The 20,308-nt window shown below is 39.8% G+C and overlaps 1 protein-coding gene across 1 annotated transcript in view; it reads left to right on the forward strand.

Moving 5' to 3' along the window:
- The window catches only part of WDFY2 (WD repeat and FYVE domain containing 2), a 175,705-nt gene that overhangs the window by 70,953 nt on the left and 84,444 nt on the right, over positions 1 to 20,308 (forward strand). Inside the window, exons 2-3 of the mRNA XM_036101319.2 lie at positions 1,447 to 1,514; positions 14,193 to 14,266. Coding sequence (XP_035957212.1) covers positions 1,447 to 1,514; positions 14,193 to 14,266 — 142 coding nt within the window. The remainder of the gene's footprint in view (positions 1 to 1,446; positions 1,515 to 14,192; positions 14,267 to 20,308) is intronic.

Consider the following 20,308-nt stretch of genomic DNA (forward strand, 5'->3'; position numbering starts at 1 on the left):
TTCTTGCCAGCTCAGTAGCTGTTTTGGTGTAGGGACTGATTCCTGGAGCTTCCTACTGTGCCATTTTCTGTGATGTCACCTGTATTTATTTTTGTTGAGGTAACAGTGTCAATATTAAAATGTCGTACTAGGATATTAAAAAAAAATTGTTTAAGTGAAGCTGCTATGTATATAAATGGTGTATGTATGGAATTACTTTTTACAAATTATTTGCCATTACATCTGTCCCTCTCATAAATTAGGATAGTTGAACAAGAAGATGAAATTTTTGCATGTATATGTAGTTTCATCACTGTATATCACTACATTTTATCTTGCGGCTGTGCGGAGAAAATGGCATTTCTTTATTGTGTCTGTAGTTAGTCTAGTTTTTCTCTTTCTACTCCATACAGGAGAAGACCCATTGATCAGCTAGGGGAAAAATCCAATACAATTTAAAACTTAGTCTAGTACAATGACTTAAATAGTGTGAGATAAAGATACTCAGTCTTTGTCTGCTTTTTACCCTGGATGATTTAAGTGTTTGGGGTGAGGGATGTGGCCTATATCATCTCCCACCAGTGGGGAACTGCTTATTTCCCTTGGTTTGATTTCTGCTACCTCCTTTGGCCTCTGGAGGAATGTTCCATTACCTTCTCGATGTGTTTGCCTTGCTGGCCTGTGCAGATGATGTCATGGCTAGTGTAACTCATGGTGGGGCCTTTCTAGTTGGTGAGAACCTAGTGGTGCTCCCTGACTGCTTCATTTTCTCTCTGGCTCCTTCTCTCTGAGCTCCTCTGGGTCTCTTCCATGTCTGTATCTGGGCCTACTGGCCCGGAACTTCATCCACAGCCTTTGCTGCAGGATTTCCAGGTTCCACCTGGGCCCATTGGTCGGCCTTCTAGCTCAGGAATCTGAGTCTCAGAGTTTACATTACCTGACCATGACTGGAAAAACCCTCTCTCAAGGCAATGGCCTGGCCTGTGAGACTATGGATTTACTGTGTAACCCTTCTGTGTATGTAAGATGCTTCATTTTATCTCTTCACACTTCCTTTACTAGTAAAACCTAAAACTCCCTGGACAGATGAATGCTTCCAGCAGACTAAGGCAAAGGTCACAAACTTGGACACGCAAAACAACAACAAAAGTAGTGATTTTCAAACACTTTCACTGTTGCATGTGTGTATGTAGACATATGTGAGGATAATACTTCAAGAGTAATGTAATTCTAAGTATACACAAGCCTTAAATTTAAGGAATATACAATCTATGAAGAGGCATAAGTGGTGTGCATATATATATTTATATATAAGTAAATATTTATGGTTGAGATCTATATGTATATAAAATATATATAGTTAAGATGTATATAGTTAAAGTCAAGAGGTTTGGTTTCTGTCTGTCAACATTTTCCCATGACTAAAAACGCTGTGATTGTTAACACACATATTTTTTCCTTTTGCAGGACCGTTCGTGTATGGCTAAAGAGAGACAGCGGACAATATTGGCCAAGCATATATCAAGTGATGCCTTGTAAGTATCTGGATCTCGGTCTTTAAAAATCAGACATGGACCCCACCTCCCCTTCCTTTCCAGATTGCCTTCTCTGTATTTTCTTCTTGAGTAGGGATGTCTGAGGGTTGGGATTATCATTATAATGGAAAGTACCATATTCAATCATTTTAGCTCTCAGTATGTAAAATAAGAAAATTGTTCTGACATTGACTATATATTCATAGTTTCTGAATAAGATTAATGGAAGAAGGACTACAGCATACAGGCTCTCTGATTACAGCTGTCCCCCTCTTTTCCAACTTTTTGTTTAACTTTTCCGTGGAGTACTTCCTTCAACATTTAAAATTTTGCCCGGTGATTACATTTGTGAAGTAAGTTTGTTCTTGCGTTATTGTTATGTTAGTCATTCAAATACAAGACAGTCAGCTTGATGATTTAGTTCTCACAAGGATTTGCTTAAGATTGAAACATTCTAATTGGAGGTTAATCTTATTTTCTCAAGCTCTTATATGAGAAATATGTCCTTGGGCTGATAGCTAATCTTTGAAATATATTTAAAAAAAATATATATGACTGATTCTTAGATTGGTGTGCTGGCAGAAGTTCTCCTCCAGGGAGAGAAGAGCTGGCTCCTCAAAATAGGAAATTTCTTTTTAGTCTGATGTTTTATTGTTAAAAATTAGTGAAGGTTGGGCATCCTGTTCCATGTTTATTTGAGTATAAGATAATTATTTAAATTCATTATTAGGTATATTAGTAAACATGTCCCTGACTCCCCTTCCTTCAGATCTTAATTAAAATTGACACCCTAGAAAAATGCCTCAGGTTTGTTGTTTGGGCCAGGTACCCTCTGGCTTACTGCAGCGTGCACCTCTTCCCTTGATATGAGTATCCTGATTTGGGAAGTATATGCCACAGTGTACAGCCAAAATAAATTCATGCTAAATTGTAGATGTGATTAAGTTTATGCCTCTGGCAACAGAATACTGTGATAACTTAAACAGCAATTTTGCTTGTTGATGAACAAATGAATTATTAAGGATATAATGGCTTTCTGTGATTTTCAAATTATCTTTGAGGTTTTGCGTGTCTTTAGAATTTTATAGTAAATAAATGATAACCACGAAGCTGAACCAAGTGGTCAGTCCTGCATTGGGGAAGAAGAAAATTCTTGTGATTCTTATATTGGCCCCTGACCTGTTGTGCCTCCAGCAGACGGCATTCAATAGCAAAAGGCCTAAGTGAACTTTCTCTTTAAGCTGTGGCAGTGATGAGGGCTCAGGTAAAAGGAAAGGGAAAGGAATTCTCTGATGGACTGTTTTTCCTGATCTTTGAGTGATATAACCAGTCTTATCCGTGATCTTGCTTTTTTCATCAACCTTAACACGATATCTAACTAGAGGAGGTGGGGAAGGTCGGGATGTCTGTCACTCCCATGACCATGAAGACAGAGGAGAGTCAGATCTGAGCAGAATGATGAGAGCTCGGGGATGGTGAGCAAGGAATCTTCTTGAGATGAACACAAATAGGAACTTCATGGAGACACAGGATCCTAAACAATTGCTTCTCTGCCCCCTTCCCCATACACACATATCCACAAACATCAGAGAATGATGTTCTCTTTATTTGAATATCACTGAGAATACAAAGAAGCCTCTGCTTGCATTTTTATCATTTATGAAGCTGTATGAATAACTATAGGTTGCTGTAGCTCCTACACCAGGCAGAAGTGCTCAATACATAAATGCTTATTGCAGACTTGAATCTGTTAGTAAAGAAGAGTGCCGAGAACAGCATCGGACATTTTCCTAGTGATTGAACACAGTCTTTGAGAAGGAGTACCCTTGAATTATTTGCATATTTTGCCTATAGCCTTCTACCAAAGGGAGTGAAAAAGGCATTACTTTGCTATTAAAATGTGTTTCGACCAGCTGCATTAGGGTCACGTGAGAACTTACTAGAAATGCAGATATTGGGTTCCCTGCTAGATCTACTGAATCAGAATCTGCATTTTTAATAAGATGCCTAGGTGATTGGAATGTCCTTTAAAGTTTGAGAAGATTGTCTTCTGGCATTATAGGCAACATGCTGATCTATTTACACACATTTATATGAACACATAGAAAGCCTTATGCATATATAGTATTGATTTATAAATACATAGATTTAAGTATACATTATAAGTACACATTCTCGTGGATCAAACATTTATTGCGCACTTGCTGTATACAGGCCATTGAGCTAGTTGCCAGGGTTTGCAGATGAATAAGGTGCGTATGGTCAAGGTGATTTCCATAATCTTCCATTGTTGGATGGCTACCACTACCACAGAGAGGTAAGAGAACAGAAGGCTATGTTCTTTACATAGCCTTGGCTTTTATGTTCCTAGGAATTGACTGCATTCAGATAACATAGTAGCTGATCTTTGAGCAAGAGTCCATTTTGTTTAACTTGAGAGAGGCAGGATCTTATTGCATAAGGAATTATGCTATATTTTTGGACAGTTAGAAAACCTGAAATAGCTTTGAATTTCCAAAGGATTGTTTTGCATTTCTTCCTATTGAAAGGTGTTTTGTTAAGAGATTACTTAGTCTTATCCTTAAATAATGGTTCTGTGGTATTAGTTAAAAATAAGTAGAAAGGTACAGGATATCCGGAGGCTATGACATGGACATCACAAGGCAGATATGACCATATGGTGTGTTTATAGTGGTATATAATAAGTAGTATTCCAAATCCAGAAGAGAACATAAAGAAAATATCTTATACATGTAATATATGGCTTATTTGTTTATTTTGTTTATTAAAATACCTTTTAGTATAATATTTGTCATGTTCAGGGTAGGATAGTAATGTTTTGTAGCATTGAGAAGAATTTGAAGTTTCACGGATGGGAAGAGCAGAAGGTATTAGATGAGAAGGAGTGAACGGTGAAGGCTAAGTGTGATGGTTGGGAGTGAGCCTGAAAGGTGGGTAAATGTGAGAAGGCTGGATGAATTTAGGGTGTGGTAGACAAGAGAAGGATAAGGAGCAGACACATCATGATCAAAAACACACCTGCTTTGGGTGTGTGCCCTCATACCCTGTGTTTTCTGAGAAGCTCCCGCTTCCCCTTTAGGAGGGAACCAGGAGAGACCAGACTTGCCTGGTTAAGGCTATTGGCTCCTGAGCCAACCTGATTTTCCCAGGATTTAGAATTTGAAGTAGGAAGTGCTTGTTTCAAACCTCAGCTGGTCCCTTGAGCTGGGAACATGTAAACCTTAGAGCTGTGAGGTATTTAAGTGCGTAAAGAAACAGTGAAAGCTGATCCACTTAAAAGGAAGTATGAATCAGAGAGGAAGGGCCACTTGGCTCTAGAGAGAGAGAAACCTAAGCAGGTGATGCCTGGAGGTTTTTGTCCTCCTCCCCCTGATCTCCAGAAGCCTGGCTCTGCTCCTGCCTTTGAATTCAAGAGATATGTCCATTAGTGCTTACATTCACTCCAGTGGGTTTCTGTTCCTCCCAACTGCAAGTTTCTGACACGGCCTAGCCTTGATTGTATACCTCCCAATTCCTGTCTGTTCAGTTTCTCCAGGGTCTCTCTGATCTTTAAAGAGAGAAGACTGAGCCGTGTCCCAATTGATGCCACTGTGATGTTGAGCTGAAAATAGTCTGGGATGAGTGAGGGCAAGTAAAGAATAAAAGCAGAAAGAAATATTTATCCTGTTTAATTTCTTTGGACAGTTCATTCAACAAATTTTAAAAGTTTCTTCCATACTTGGGGTGCCTGGGTGGCTCAGTCGGTTAAGTGACTGCCTTCGGCTCAGGTCATGATCCTGGAGTCCTGGGATCGAGTCCCGCATCGGGCTCCCTGCTCAGCAGGGAGTCTGCTTCTCCCTCTGACCCTCCCCCCTCTTGTGCTCTCTCTCTCATTCTCTCTCTCTCAAGTAAATAAATAAAATCTTAAAAAAAAAAAAGTTTCTTCCATACTCAACACTGCAGTGTCCCAAGGATATAGTGGTTAAGTAGGGCAGATGATTCCTGTCTTCATGGTGTGTACAGTCTGGTAGGGAAGGCAGACTTAAAATAAGCACTACTCATGCTGTGTGCTGAGTGTTATAATGGGAAAGAAACAGGCGTCATGGGAACATGGTCACAAAGGTTCCCTGAAGAAAGCCCCATTTAAAACCCTGCTGTCGGGGCGCTGGGTGGCTCAGTCGTTAAGTCGAGCCCCACGTCAGGCTCCCTGCTCAGTGGGAAGCCTGCTTCTCCCTCTCCCACTCCCCCTGCTTGTGTTCCCTCTCTTGCTATCTCTTTCTCTGTGTCAAAATAAATAAATAAAATCTTGAAAAAAAAAACAACTCTGTTGTCTATAGAGAATTTGGGGTGACTGATGACTTGTTTTGTAGTTTCCTATGTGCCAATGTTTATGGATGAGTGAGAACTAAGAGCATTTCCCTATCTAATATTCTTTCAAAAAGCCTATCTTCTTGACGTATCTTGTGTGATAGCTGCTTATTGCCTATGACAAGATCAAGTTACAGCATACCCAACTGGGACCTGCTTGAGCTTGGAAACCAGCGAGGGTTCTTTCTGAGGGTATAGAGTTGAGGTTTCAGTTGTAGCCATAAATGATTATTTGTTCCAGGCTTCTAATAGATACCATTTCAACCACCACATTTGCATCTCTCTACAGAGGGAAAAAACAAAACATGAAAAGCATAGGCATTCCCATTTTCATGATTAAGTTATTTTAGATTTACTTTTTAAACTAAGTTTGCCATTCATGGGGTCAAACAAAGGGATGGAGGAGAGAAATCTCAAGCAGAAGCCAGGGTGGCAGGTGTTTGAGATTTTACTTAGTGTATTAAAGTATTGAGTATCATGTATGGGCTTTTCCCCTTGGGCATGGAGAATAGGGTAAAGCAACTTGGCTGCCAAAGATGTAGTGACTAGGAGGTTAAGAGGCCCAGAGCCTCAGGACTGAGGGTGTGCTGGACAATTGGAAAACCTCTGTGGGTTCTGTAGTTGGCCAGGGCAGGCAGGTGGAATTTACTTTGGCTCCTAAATGTTTATGAATTTGTCCCCAAAGCAAAAGAGAAGACGGTTTTTCAAAGATAAGTACAAATCAGAGGCACACCTAACACAGCAATAAAATGAGCTATTTTTTTCCAGCTCTCTGCCTTGGCGTGGTGAGCTGGCATTTGCCCGGTCTGGAGCTGTGTGCCTGGGCCCCCTCAGTTTTCACACAAGTATGGCCACTTGGCCATTTGCTCAGCTAACTTTTAATGTATAGAAACTCTAGTCCTCACTGAGAAGCATAATTCTGAACCGCTGCTTCCTGGTTTTTATCAAAAGCCTGGTTGAAAGAAAGACTATTTATGGAGGGCAGTATGCGGGCTGTGGGGTCTGATGGCTCATCAGCACAGTTCTCCCACTTTGGGTTAGCCCTCTGCGGGAATGCCTGCCTTCATTGCGCCCTCGCCTGTTCTGATGTGTGCGTGTATGAGATGCTTTATGGCTGTTTTTGAGGTAATTGTCTACCATAATGCTCCGCGCGCCTTTGAAGAAGCACTAAGGGGGCCGGAAGCCCTTTGCTTTCTTACCAGCCCGTGTGCTACATCGTGTTGGGGTGATCCAAATGGATTACAGGCCCTGAGAGCTGATCTCCGTAGCTGGGCAGGTGAAATCCAGTCATCTGGGCCCTGCGCATCTCTTCCATTGACTCCAGTGGGCTGTTCAAATCTAGTTTTCTGTATGTATCATGAGGTGAAAAGGGTTGGGCGGGACAGCTCTAGGGACCTGGTTCACGGTCCTTATGGATAATGTAAAACATGGAACCTATTATGTTTGCCAACAGATCTTTATTTTCATTTTCTTTCTGTTCCTTTTTTTTTTCTTAAAGATTTTATTTATTTATTTGAGACAGAGAGAATGAGAGAGACAGAGAGAGCACATGAGATGGGGGAGGGTCAGAGGGAGAAGCAGGCTCCCTGCCGAGCAGGGAGCCCGATGCGGGACTCGATCCAGGGACTCCAGGATCATGACCTGAGCCGAAGGCAGTCGCTTAACCAACTGAGCCACCCAGGCGCCCCTTTCTGTTCCTTTTTTTTTCTTTTCTGTTCTTATACATATTTTCCTTAGTCGTGGCATTTTGCTTATTTCTATTGTTTGGTTTCATTGTGTCTGCTTTTTAAGTCATTTCAAATTCTTTGTGAAATGAGGTAGGGAATGCATTAAATTATCTTAGTTAAGACAACTAGAGAGATGAAGTTTGGACATAGGCTTACTGTTTACATGCAGTTCACCCCAAAATATGTATTTTTTAAGATTGGAGTTTTCAAAATAGCGTGTAGGTTGGAACCTGTCCCTGGGTGGCAAACTGGAATTGGATTTTCATTTTTGCTGCCAATTTGCTGAGTCATTTCAGGCAAATCCTTTACATTTTTCCTTGCTCTGGAGGCTGATGAATAAACTGTCCTTTTCCTTTGATCTCAGATTTGCAAAAATATTTTGGTTATGAGTTATGTTAAATAAGTAATTTATAAAGTACTTTCACGTTCTTGGTGCTTAGCAATATAGACTGTCGTTGCTGATCTGAACCCAAAGAGGATTAAGACAAGATTGACCGATTTGTGAGGTTGTGGCTAGATTGGTTTCCCTTTCCCGTGTGTTGGAACTTTAGTTCTGCAGCAACAGATAACGTGAAATTGAGGATTTAGAAAATTAAAATGAGTAATATGTTCGTATACTGTATACCTGAAATGGAAATGTGTCATTTTGTATGTAAATCGCAAGTGTTGATTTTTCCATTGGTCAAAGGAGAACTTTGTATAATTTAAGACAATGGGTGGAGCTCGTTTGTGTGTTATCCCACCTCTTCTACTGGGTCTGTTGGCGTTTTGGGGGAAATTCACGTGGATAGATTCGTGGTAGAAAGGTATTTTTTTATTTATTTTATTTATTTTTATTTTATTTTATTTTATTTTTTAAAATGTTTTATTTATTTATTCATGAGAGTCAGAGAGAGAGAGAGAGAGAGAGAGAGAGGCAGAGGCAGAGGGAGAAGCAGGCTCCCCGCCTAGCAGGGAGCCCGATGCGGGACTCGATCCCAGGACCCTGGGATCATGACCTGAGCCGAAGGCAGACGCTTAACCATCTGAGCCACCCAGGCGCCCCGAAAGGTATTTAAAATAATGAATTTGACAGTTCTGTTTTTATAAGGTGGTGATTGTTTTGGTGACTTTTAGACAACATCGTTAACTCAATTGAGGGACTTTTGTGGCAGACTAGGGGATATGGGTATAATTGGGAAATGGTCATCTTATTATTTTATACCTTATTTCAAATAGCTCCTTGGTTCCTAGTTGTGAAGTATATTGTTCCTTTGTTGGTGTCTTTTTGGTATAGGTTTTGTCATGGAACTATATGTAAAAGCAATATACTGTTTTTACTATCTACATTTTCAAAAATAGTTATGTAATATGATCTTTTAATTCTGTATTTACTAAGAAGAAAATGTGCCCAAGGAACTTTTGATTTTTTTTTTTTTTTAAAGATTTTATTTATTTTCTTGACAGAGAGAGACATAGCGAGAGCAGGAACACAAGCAGGGGGAGTGGGAGAGGGAGAAGCAGGCTTCCCGCAGAGCGGGGAGCCCGATGTGGGACTCGATCCCAGGACCCTGGGATCATGACCTGAGCCGAAGGCAGACGCTTAACGACTGAGCCACCCAGGCGCCCGGAACTTTTGATTTTTAATGAAAATGAAAACATGGATTATCCAAGGTAAAAATAATAGATATTAACTAATCTGAATAATTATAGCATTTATTTAGCATACTCTTATTCGATTTTCATATGACAGAGTATTTTAAAATTTTATTGAACTTAGATCTTAAACTTGTAGCTGTAACTTAAAACTTGTCTGGGAGAAAAAGTGACCACTGCTAATTCACTATAATTTTGCTGATGTTACTCAGACTAAATTAAAAGGAAGCAAGTGGTTAGTTTTAGTAGAGTGCGTAAAATATTTGATTGAAGTGAAAAATGATTTTTAATGCTAGGCAGTTGGAGTCCTAATTATAAGTGTTCTTAGTAAAACATGGGTTGAATATTGTAAACCTAATAAATACTGTCTTGTGATAAACGGGACTGAATGAAATAGTGTCCATGAATTAAATCTTTATTGTGCAGTGGTGGGGTGCTCCTTGAAGTTTTTTAAAGATTTTATTTATTTATTTGAGAGAGAGAGAGCGAGAACACGAGTGGAGGGGAGGGGCAAAGGCAGAAGGAGAGGGAGATGCAGACTCCTCACTGAGCAGGGAACCTGATGCAGGGCTCCATCCCAGGACCCCAAGATCATGACCTGAGCCAAAGGCAGACCTGACTGAGCCACCTAGGCGCCCCTCCTTAAAGTCCTCTTATTGTAGGATCCTCATATCCAACTTGATCAGGATTCCTTTAACACCTGAAGTTTTATTCATGAAAGTACCATTGTTTGCTTAGTTTTAAAGAGACCACTAGAACATCCCGTGAGGATTAGTGTGTCCTGCCAAGTAATGGAAAGCAGCAGTCGGTGTGATTGAAATCCACAGCTTCAATGAAACTTGTGTTTATTTGAGCAAAGTCCAACCAATAAACAAAGGACAGAAGATAAAGCAGTCATAAAATGAAGAGGTTATAGGTGTAAATAACAGAAATTAGGTAACTTTCCCCCTAATAAGAGTATTTTGAGAATGCCTTCTCTTAACTATATATTTTTTTAAAAAGCAAAAGCAATATATATATGTATATTTTTTGAGACCACTTAACGGATAGAAGTATTAGAAATACAAGTAGCCAATTTCTCTGTAATCCACTTAATTACTAACTCTGTTGAGGTTGATGTCAGTCTCTTGAGTTCCATTTGTCTGGGGCTTGTATCTCTTGAGCTTTTCTCCCTTCAAATTATATGGTCATTAATATAACCACCCAGACTGCAGCTTCTCTTTATTTCAATTTTCCCTAAACCTTAAGCTGAATACCTGCCTGAAACTACAAAGATTTAATTAAAAAAAAAAATGCTCAATGTTATGAAAGTGTTTAATTTTTACGATAAGATTTAACAAGCCATCAAGTTCTAAAGTCCTGATACTTACATGAGAGACTATTATTTTTCATTACTCATAGACCTGTGCAAATTTCTTATCCATCTTATTTGTACCTTTTATTATCTTCCTAAAATTTTACCAGATAATTTCTTTTGGTTGTCCTCAGTCTGAAACGGAAAAGAGGGAATTGGCAAGTCTTAATCAGCATAGAAATGAATTCTTGTACTATTTTATTGAGGAATAAACTGTGAGCATTTTTTTCTTAGGTTTTAATAGACTATGTTGGGGAAAAAAATAGGAAGCTAATGATATAACATCAACAAGACCAGTGGCAGGGCCTTGAATTACTGGGTTTGTGTAGGAGCAGGCCCAGGTAAACTGCGTACAGCTGATACACGTGGGAGGCCGTGGCAGATGGGGGTCGCCCCACAGAGCTTACCAGATGTGGTTATCCTCTCTCATGGGGAAAACAGTTAAAGGTGGGGGAAATAAATATATCTTCAGGTTTTGTATTATGCTGTATTTATTTCATCTGGAGTTCAGGGATGCGGCTGTGAAGGAGAAGGCCAGTGGAGGGGCTGTATTGTAATTTTATGGGTCTGGTCAGCCATTTCACTGAGCCCTTGGAGAAAGCCACTGCGAGGTGGGAGAATAGAAGTCCCTCAGCCACTTTAGCCCCGACCTCAACCTTCAGCCATCAGATGGAGCAATTCTTTCTTTATCGACTTAGGAACCATTAGTTTTACATCATTTAAAGCTGAATTCTTATTTGTGAAACATCACATTTTTGCAACCTAGCTACAAATATTATGCTTAAATCATATTTTGTTTCTTTCCTAACCCTTCCTGCTGAGGGACCCCTTTTTCCATTTGGCCAGAATTACCATTAATTTACTGTGTCTTTTTATCCTTCCCCAGACAGTTTTGCCCCTTTGATATTTTCTTGCATGGATAGGAGCGCATTCTGTATGGGCCATAACACTAGTCTTTCAGAGCTTGCTTTTTTGTTAATTTCTGGTGAGTTGAAGGTAGAAGGATCTCTCTGTCAATCTATCTACTCCCCCATTTCCCAAAAGGAAAGACATTTACTGTAACAACAGACATGGGCATCAATACTCTTTTTAGTCCACTCCCTGTCTCCTTGGCCCTGCCAGGGCCTATGGGTGACCAACCCAGGGCCTATTCCTGTTAGAGTGTCACAGTTGGGAAATGGTTTGGAGAGCATCATAAGGCTCACCTACCAAAAGTCTTTCCCTACACACACACACACACACACACACACACAGAGGTTTGCTTGGTGTTTTACCAATAATGCCCCCATGGAGGGGCGGTTTTGTCTTTGGGGGCACCTGGAAGCTAATGCTCTTTAGCTCTGGCATTCCCCTGTCTAGAACCATCTTGGGTTCAAGTATATGGGTTCTAGAACAACAGGATTTCTGAATTTATTTTGTTTATGGGACTCTCTGGGAAAGGTCTTTTCCTTTTGAATTCTGATGGTGTTTCTTACTGTAAACATAAAGTGATTTGGACTATAATGGTGACATTGGGATGAGTCTTAACAGTTCCTGTACATGGTTGGTGCCAAAATCTATAAATTCCTTGGTGACAGCTATAATTCCTTATCTATCATTATATCATATGCCTGGAACATAGTAAGCATTCTAGATTTTTGTTAAAAGAATAATAAGAAATTTAGTAAAGGGGAGAAGAAATCCAGAAATAAAGAAATAGCAATGTAGATGTCAAGGTAACTGATGCAGTGTTGTAAAAAAAGTCATTTAAATCACATTCAGAGATCAGTGGGTTTTCTATTACACAACCAGATATGAACTTTGGAGGAAATCACACAGAAAAAACTTTTATATGGTCAGGCAGGCAGCTAAGTGATAAGGTTATTCTTGACTAGTTTATAGCCCTTTGGGCTGCAGTCAAGTTTTGCTTCATATGCTCATGCTTATATCTTAATATACACCTTTAGATACTTAAAACTTTTAACAGGAATAGCAAAATAATAAGATTAATATAGAAATAATCTTGTCACATGAACACAAAAACAGTTTCATTTCTCCATGTACGTTTTTAGGTGGCTATGTACTTTATGTACTTGTAATCACAATATATTTTTTTCTTTTGCTCTTTTCAGCTAACATGATAATTTTCCATGAAATCATTAGATTTTAATTCTGAACGCATGTTACAGGCATCTTAACACCTGCCTAGAAATTGTGCCAATATAGTTGATGGGCCACAGGTGAGAAAGACTGACTTTCTTAGGGCAGAGCATTAAATAGCATTTGACTACTTTTTGCAGCAGTGTACTTTTGGGAATCCAGCTTAATTTTGTGGCTGATCAGAGTGAAGATACTCTGCTGCACTGGTCGAAGTGGGGGGAGGGATTATTTTTTGTGTTTCCATTTTCTGAATATATCATGATTGAAAATTAGAAAAAAGTAAATACTTCATGCAGTTTGGAAGATCTTTTTTGTTGTTCATGGTCCTTTTATAGAGAACAAAAAAAGTTACTAAGTGATCTGTTTATGAAGTGGCTCTGTTAGTAGAACTTGAAATTCTTCTATAGTTTAGAGGTAATCTAATTTGGGTATTTCAAAATAGGACTGTGTGTTTGAATGAAGTCTTTGAACCTTCTCTAACTTCTTTTTTCCTGCGTGACCTTGAGTAAGACATCTAATCATAACTGTGGAAAGTAGGAGTAAAGATATCTGAGGCTGATTATGATTATGATGATGAGCAGTTTGTCATCTACAGGGCCACTGTGAAGGTGGAGGAGAAATTTAAAAACTGTGTTGGACGTGTTTTTAGAACAACAGTTTCGGTGTAGCATAAATTGCCAGCAGGCTCCATTCTTGGGAGCCTGTGTAGATAGAGAAGGCAGGGACCCGGAAGCGGTCTGCTCAGCAATCACTTCTTGCCCACACTGGCTTCCAGGCATGCTTAGTTTACTTAGGCTCAGCTAAGTAGCCAATTTCACAGAACAGGGAGGCCCTCCCCAGACTTGATTTGTTTCCATAGAGCCTGGCTCTGTGTCCGGTTGGTTCCCCCTTAAACTGAGACAGATCCTCAGGCTTTTTCACTTAGCAGCCTTCAGTGCTGAGAGTAAAAGACTTCTGTTAGTCCACATGCCCCGAATCAATTCTGCATCAAAAAACAGATGTTTATACTAGTGTGTGTACATGGGGGAGGAGGGAATTACAAGATCTTTCTTTGTATTTTTTTCCTTAGTTGAGAAGAGATAGGTTGTTTCTATTAAAGATGGGGTTTGAGTGGAAGAGATAGATTGGGGACAGAGGGATTACACAGCACAAAATATTGTTAATCTAGTCAAGCAAATTTAGATTCCATTCTGACAGAACAGCTGAGACCAAGCCCCTTGGAACTAGTCCAGTTTGAGAATATCTTACTTGTTATATTCATTAAAAGGATAACTGAAAAACTAGGGGTTGGTTGTGAGATTACTGTTTTTATTTTTTGGTGAGTGGGCGTTAAATGAACTGTTTTTCAGGAAATAGTGGGGAAAAAATAGCCACACACTTTTAGCTAGTTAGTCACTCCTGAATCAGTGAGAATCATCATTTTGTTAATTTCATCAACATGTTCATTTCTTTCAGCTCCATGTTCATGCATGTCTTTTAACCCGGAAACAAGAAGACTGTCCATAGGTCTAGACAATGGTACAATCTCAGTAAGTACACATAAATAAGATTTCCAGTTGAAATACTTCCCTTCCTGTGGAGTATGTATGTATGTATTGGGATGAGAATTATTTAGTAGTCTTTTTCAAATTAACAAATTAATTTTCTTGCTAAGTGAAGTAGAAATTGCAGGGCAGCAGATTATGGTGAGGTGTAGAGAGAGCTGGTATCAGTCTCAGTTTAAACATTGACAAGGTTCAGCTTGCCTTCCCATGGACCCAGTGGCTAGAATAGGAGCTTTATGAGGCCCGTGAACGGACTACACGAATCTGTGTGTTAGTGAGAGCAAGCAGGGATACTCACGGCTGTGATCAGATGGTTAGTCATGGTGTCATGTGCTTCTTCAGACAAGTGACAGAACACAAGGGAAATGTCTTCTTAGACCTGCATGTCTGATCTCTAATACTTGATGTTTTCCTCCTTTCCCTCTTCTTCTGCTCCTTCTTGTCTTAACTCCCTCTAGCTGTGAATAGAGTCCTGTAAATTGTATGAATTTGTAAAAAAAAAAAAAAAAAAAAAACACAGACTCTACATTAGGCTGTAGGGTAGAGTCAGATAAATATTAGGCTCTTTTTTACTGTAGATCTCGAGGGAACTGAAGTGATTGGGGATTGGAGTTTCAGGTTTTACTACTTAATCTTTTTTTATATATTTAGTTTCCGCTACTGTATTAACCGAGTGTAATAAGACTGATCTGGTAAATTCTCCATTTTGGTAAATTATGCAGTATTGCCTTCAGTCCCGGCAACAGAGGCCTGTGAATTAGAGGACCTGTGAATTAGAGGACCCTGTTCTGGCCACATTTCCCCATGGGAAGAAGGACCTAAGAGGTTAAGGGGGTGTGCCCAGCCCTTACACACCCACTCCCCATATTCTGAGTACCTGACTGGAATTTTCCTGACCCCAAACAGCTTAAAGCCTGCATGTACTATATTGTGGAACTTCAAGGAGTCTAGAAGTGCTAAATTCGTTCCTGTACGCCCAGGTGGTTGAAGGTATATTTGTCAGGATTGGAGGAAGAGACCATATTTTATTTAATAGTTTAACTTGATATATAACTTTTAAGTATTTAGACATATGGAATGTGGGTTTCCATCTGTAATCTTAACCTGAGTCTTACACGGGGTCTGAAGAGGTGGGCTTGAAATTTTCCATTTGGTCTTTAGTCAAAACATTTATTTGGTGACTGTTATGGAAATTTTAACAATATTATTAAATATAAATCTGCCTGTTGATAAATATTTATGGAATTTCTGTAATGTCCAGTGTAGTTGGGAGGTCTGTAAACACTGTTCTGTAGGAGGACAGAAGAGAAGTGAATGATACAGATCTTTATCTGCTTTAAGGAGAGTTATATTTAAAAAGCAGGGTGTGTGGGGGATAAATTTATTTTTAAGAGATGAAGGGGGGGTAACTAGATTGTTCAGTGAACTGAAGTTCATGGCAAAGGAAATCTGAAAAGATGAGTTAAGATCTATATATTGTCCAACAGTTCATGGAATCGTATATGTAACACTCACTGTCCATGAAAAGACTTAAGTGTAAATATCATATGGGTGAGTCTTTGCATTTTTTGAAATCGGTGTAGGTGGTTAATGGGTGCTGATAAATTTGGCTTTGAAGGAAAGAAAGGTGAACAAAGTAAGTTATGGAGGGTTCTGGCTATTTATCGTATATAAGAGGAGAGACCATCGTAGCTATTATTCCTTTAGTAAATGAAACTGCCAGAGAAGCAGAACATAAATCAAGGGGCTTAGCTTGGGATGCTTCTGCAGGTGTATCAGTACAGTGTGGCTGTACCAAGCCTTACCTTACCCTGATCTCCTAGAAAAGATTAAGGACCCAGCTCGTGTGACATAATTTCCTTAAAAGGACCTGTTTTATATTGTCAAAGAGGATGAATTGTATACACTGTCTCTTCTCATCTGAAGAACTGTAAAGAGTTGAGTTAGGAAAGGCACATGGAAAGAAGGGCTTGTTTAAGGTTCAGCGTTCTCAATGGGGTTAGAAACACGCAGAGTCTCGGCTGTTCACTTTCCAGACGTGACAAATCCTATGCAGAGACTATTCATTCTGTTTCCTGAATATAGCAAATAAATTTTAAAAAGAAATAACTGGTTAACTTTTTTTTTTTTTTGGTTAACTTATTTTAAAACAAAGAAAGGAGGAAATCAGAAAGTAAATCCTTGTTTCTCTTTATTCTACTGAATAAAAAAGATTCAAGAGGCAGTTAACCTTATGTAACTGAAATGAATTAGAGATGAAGTAGAGACAACCAGTACAGACCATGCTTTCAAAAACTTGTCTGCAAAAGGAAGGAGAGGGAGGGTGAGCGCTGCAACAAGATGAGACATTAGACAAGCAGCAGGAGGGTCCTGAACAACTGGGAGAATTTAGCTTTAGGGAAGAATGGGGAAACTGTTGAGATAGAGCGAAAGGCAGAGGCAGTTGTGAGATGCAGGAGAGGAATGACCTTTTCAATTTCTCATGAAGTAGCAGGTTAGATCACCTACTGAGAGAAACTAGAATGGGTGAGGGTGTGTGTTCATGTCTGTACATTTTGCTCTTGCTAATCTTATAACCCCGATCCCCCTTCTGCCGTCTTGGTCTACAGAGTCCCAATTATCTCTCAATGCCTTGTTCCAATGTCATCTTGTCCCTTTTTGTGGTTTTGTTTTGTTTTGATGGATGGTTCCTAAGCCCTACCAGTTGAAATGAATCACACACATTACTCAGGTTAGCTATATTGTATTGCTCATTTAACTTGTTTTGTAAAAAATTTTTTAAGTCTGTCTCCTCAGTTAAAGTGTTGAGTGTTGAGGACTTGGCTGGTTTTTTATTCATCTCTTCTCCCGGTGGATCTTAGTATGGTTCCTTGTACAAATTAGGGACTCAGTGAATAATTTGTTAAATAAGTTGTTGACTAAAATACAAACACTATTATTACTTAATATAGCTGGCTGTAATAAGTACCTGCTTGAATTCTGAGATAGTTTATTTGTATAATTCTGTTGCCATTCAAAATATTTGTCACAATGAAATACCTTCTGCAGGGGAAAACAGTATGCCAATAGTTTAATTCATCTATTCATCTTGAGCTTTCAGAAATGTCATCTGTTGTGATGTCAAAAGAAGTCACTCATATTGTGCAAACTGCTATTCATGCTGAAGAAGGACTTCGAAGTTTTCTTTTTTTTAATTGTTATTTATTTATTAAAGATTTATTTATTATTTATTTGAAAGAGAGCATGAGCAGGGGGAAGAGGCAGAGGGAGAGGGAGAAGCAGACTCCCCACTGAGCAGGGAGCCAGACCCAGGGCCCAATCCCAGGACCCCGGGATCATGACTTGAGCCGAAGGCAGATGCTTAACTGACTGAGCCACCCAGGTGCCCCAGGACTTTGAAATTTCCTATCACAATACCTCATGTATTCTAGCTAACCAACGAATAAATCTAAATATCAACAGTGTGCAAAAGAGTATGCTCAATTCTAACATGTGGCTCCTGGTCTCAGAAAGCTTATTCAGCTGGGGGGAAAAGGGAGTGGGAAATTGTAAAATAAGTAACAAAGAGTAAAAAAAATAACAGCCCCAGCAGCAGTACACCAGTGAATGTGATGCTGATGGGACAGTGAGGTCAGGAGAGCGTGGGAGGTAATGGCCCGGGTCAGCTCCGTGGAGACAGGCTGTGAGCTGGGTTTAGAAGATGGGCTAGGATTTTGTTGGCTGAAGATGGGAAGGTAAGGTATTTCAGGCAAGGTGAATGGCATAGGGGAAGAAAGAATGGTGGTAAGAGAGGGCAAGAAGTGTTTGGAGAGAAATGAACCAATTTGAGAAGTGGAGTATAAAATATACAAGGTGGCTGGGGGGTCCTGGCTCAGGATGAGTAGTTGGCATATGAAGGAGCTGGATCCCCAACAGGTAACATCTCCCTCCAGCACCACTGGAAGACTTTCTAAGGTATTCAGAGAGGATAATTGGTGAGGCAATGTCCACGCAGAAACGAAAGAACTTCCTTAAACTAATTTTTACCGAGTCTACTGAATAACGGCTTAGTCATAGAGATGTATAGATGCTAATCTTTATAAATATATAGATTTTCTGCTTCATCGAAACTGTTAGTGAGCTGAAATTTTTATTGAAATCTTGCCGGATAAATGCATACTCATTGAAGATTTATTTTTTTGAACAAAGCCCCCAAATGATAAATCTCTGTTCTCTGAAGATTGTTTTCATATATGTGTTTATGGTAAATTTGGGATGAGAAGAAAAGATTGATCTATATAATGGTTAGCATTCAGGATAATGATTATTATGTAAACATAAACGATACTGACCACGTATGGATTTGTTGCTGTTGTTTTCATAGTTCTTGCGGTGATTATGTTCCTGTAGCATATATTGCTGTTAGTTCACATAGTTGTCCAGGGGAATGAAAAAGGAAAGGGAACTAAATACTTATTGAGCATGCACTGTGTCCTAGACACTCTGTTTCATACCTATCACCTCATTCCGGCGTCACAGGAATCCTGTGATGTAGGTGGCATCACTCAACATTTCTCAGAGAAGGACACTAAGGCTCGGAGAGTTCATGTGCCTTCTCCAGCTTACTTAGCCAGGAAGCAGAGCTGGGAACTCTGGGTGCCTGTGGAGCTTGGGCTTTCTCCTCACCCACGCTGCCATCCAGGAGCCACTTCTTTGTCCATAAAGATTTCCCGCTAAAGGGTTTCCATTCCCTGCCCGTTGTTCTTGCCCAATAGGCAATTATATCTCTATTTCCTGAGTATTCTTGGGCATGTTGCCTCATTTCTTTGTGGGACTGTCTCCTTCACCATACTGTGAACTGCCTGAAGGCAGAGACCATGTCTGCTTCAGTCTGTATCCTGACAGAGTTCTTGGACCACTGTAGATGCTTTGTAAAACGTCGAGTGAGGGAAGAAAGGTGTTTCAATTTATGTCATCGGGATGCTAATGCCAAAGTCAAGCACTTAGCCAGCAAAGGTAAATTGCTCTCCTCAGTTGACACATGTGAGCGATTCTTGTTTACATGACTAGTTTGGGCATATGGAAGAATTTGATGTCCATACTCTGCTTCTTGAAATCCATAAACCAGAGATTCACTAAGCAAACAACTAAAAAACCGAAACAGAAATATAACATGTTCCTGACACTTTGTGGGACCCAAAATGATGCTGTGAATAAGTCTCTCATTGCCTCTTTTTTCACTTAGACTAGAAATCCGTTGAACTTTTGGGATTGTTGAAGGAATATGCCTTCTTACATCATTTCCTATTATTTAGAGATTCCTGTTTTACAGATTAAATTAACAGCTTTACAAGAACATCGCTCTGTGGTCCCCAGTAGTTATTCCTTAGGTGGTGTGTTCTGAAACTGCTTCACATGATGGAATTCCCAGGGGTGTATGCCTTGGCAGGATCTCATAGACGGCGAATCTGTATCATAGGTCACAGGAGTCACTCAGACAGAGAGTCTGGTTGCAGCAGGGAGGCAAAAAGTGTCCCCCTTCCAGAAGGCTGATAGCTTTAAGGGAGAGGTATGTAGTTTCTGTGAGAGGGGATATTAACTTTTTCAAGTAAGAGGAGAAATTACCTTTTTGAAAATATAATCCCTAGCATCCACTAGAAGGAAACCAAAGAATCATCAGGGCTGTTTTTATCATCTGAAACCAGGATCTTGAACTCCCCAAGTGTTGTATCCTATTCAGAAGGTCTGAGGAATTGTAGTATGTTAGCAGTCCTCGTGTGTTACCACGAGAGCAAGCTGAGGCGTTACCAGTTGCAGCATAGCAATACCTGGTATGTTACTTTCCGTCCTAACAAAGTACTACAAACCGAGTGGCTTAAAACAACAGAATTTGTTTTCTCACGGTACTAGAGACTAGTGTCCAAAATCAGGGTGTCGACAGGGCTCCTTCTGGAGGCTCTAGGAGAGAATCCTTCTTTGTTTTTTCCAAGCTTCTGGTGGTTGCTGGGCATTCCTTGGCTCGTAGATGTGTCCCTCCAATCCCTGCCT

The sequence above is a fragment of the Halichoerus grypus genome, chromosome 4 (genome assembly GCF_964656455.1).
Source record: "Halichoerus grypus chromosome 4, mHalGry1.hap1.1, whole genome shotgun sequence".
NCBI lineage: Eukaryota > Metazoa > Chordata > Mammalia > Carnivora > Phocidae > Halichoerus > Halichoerus grypus.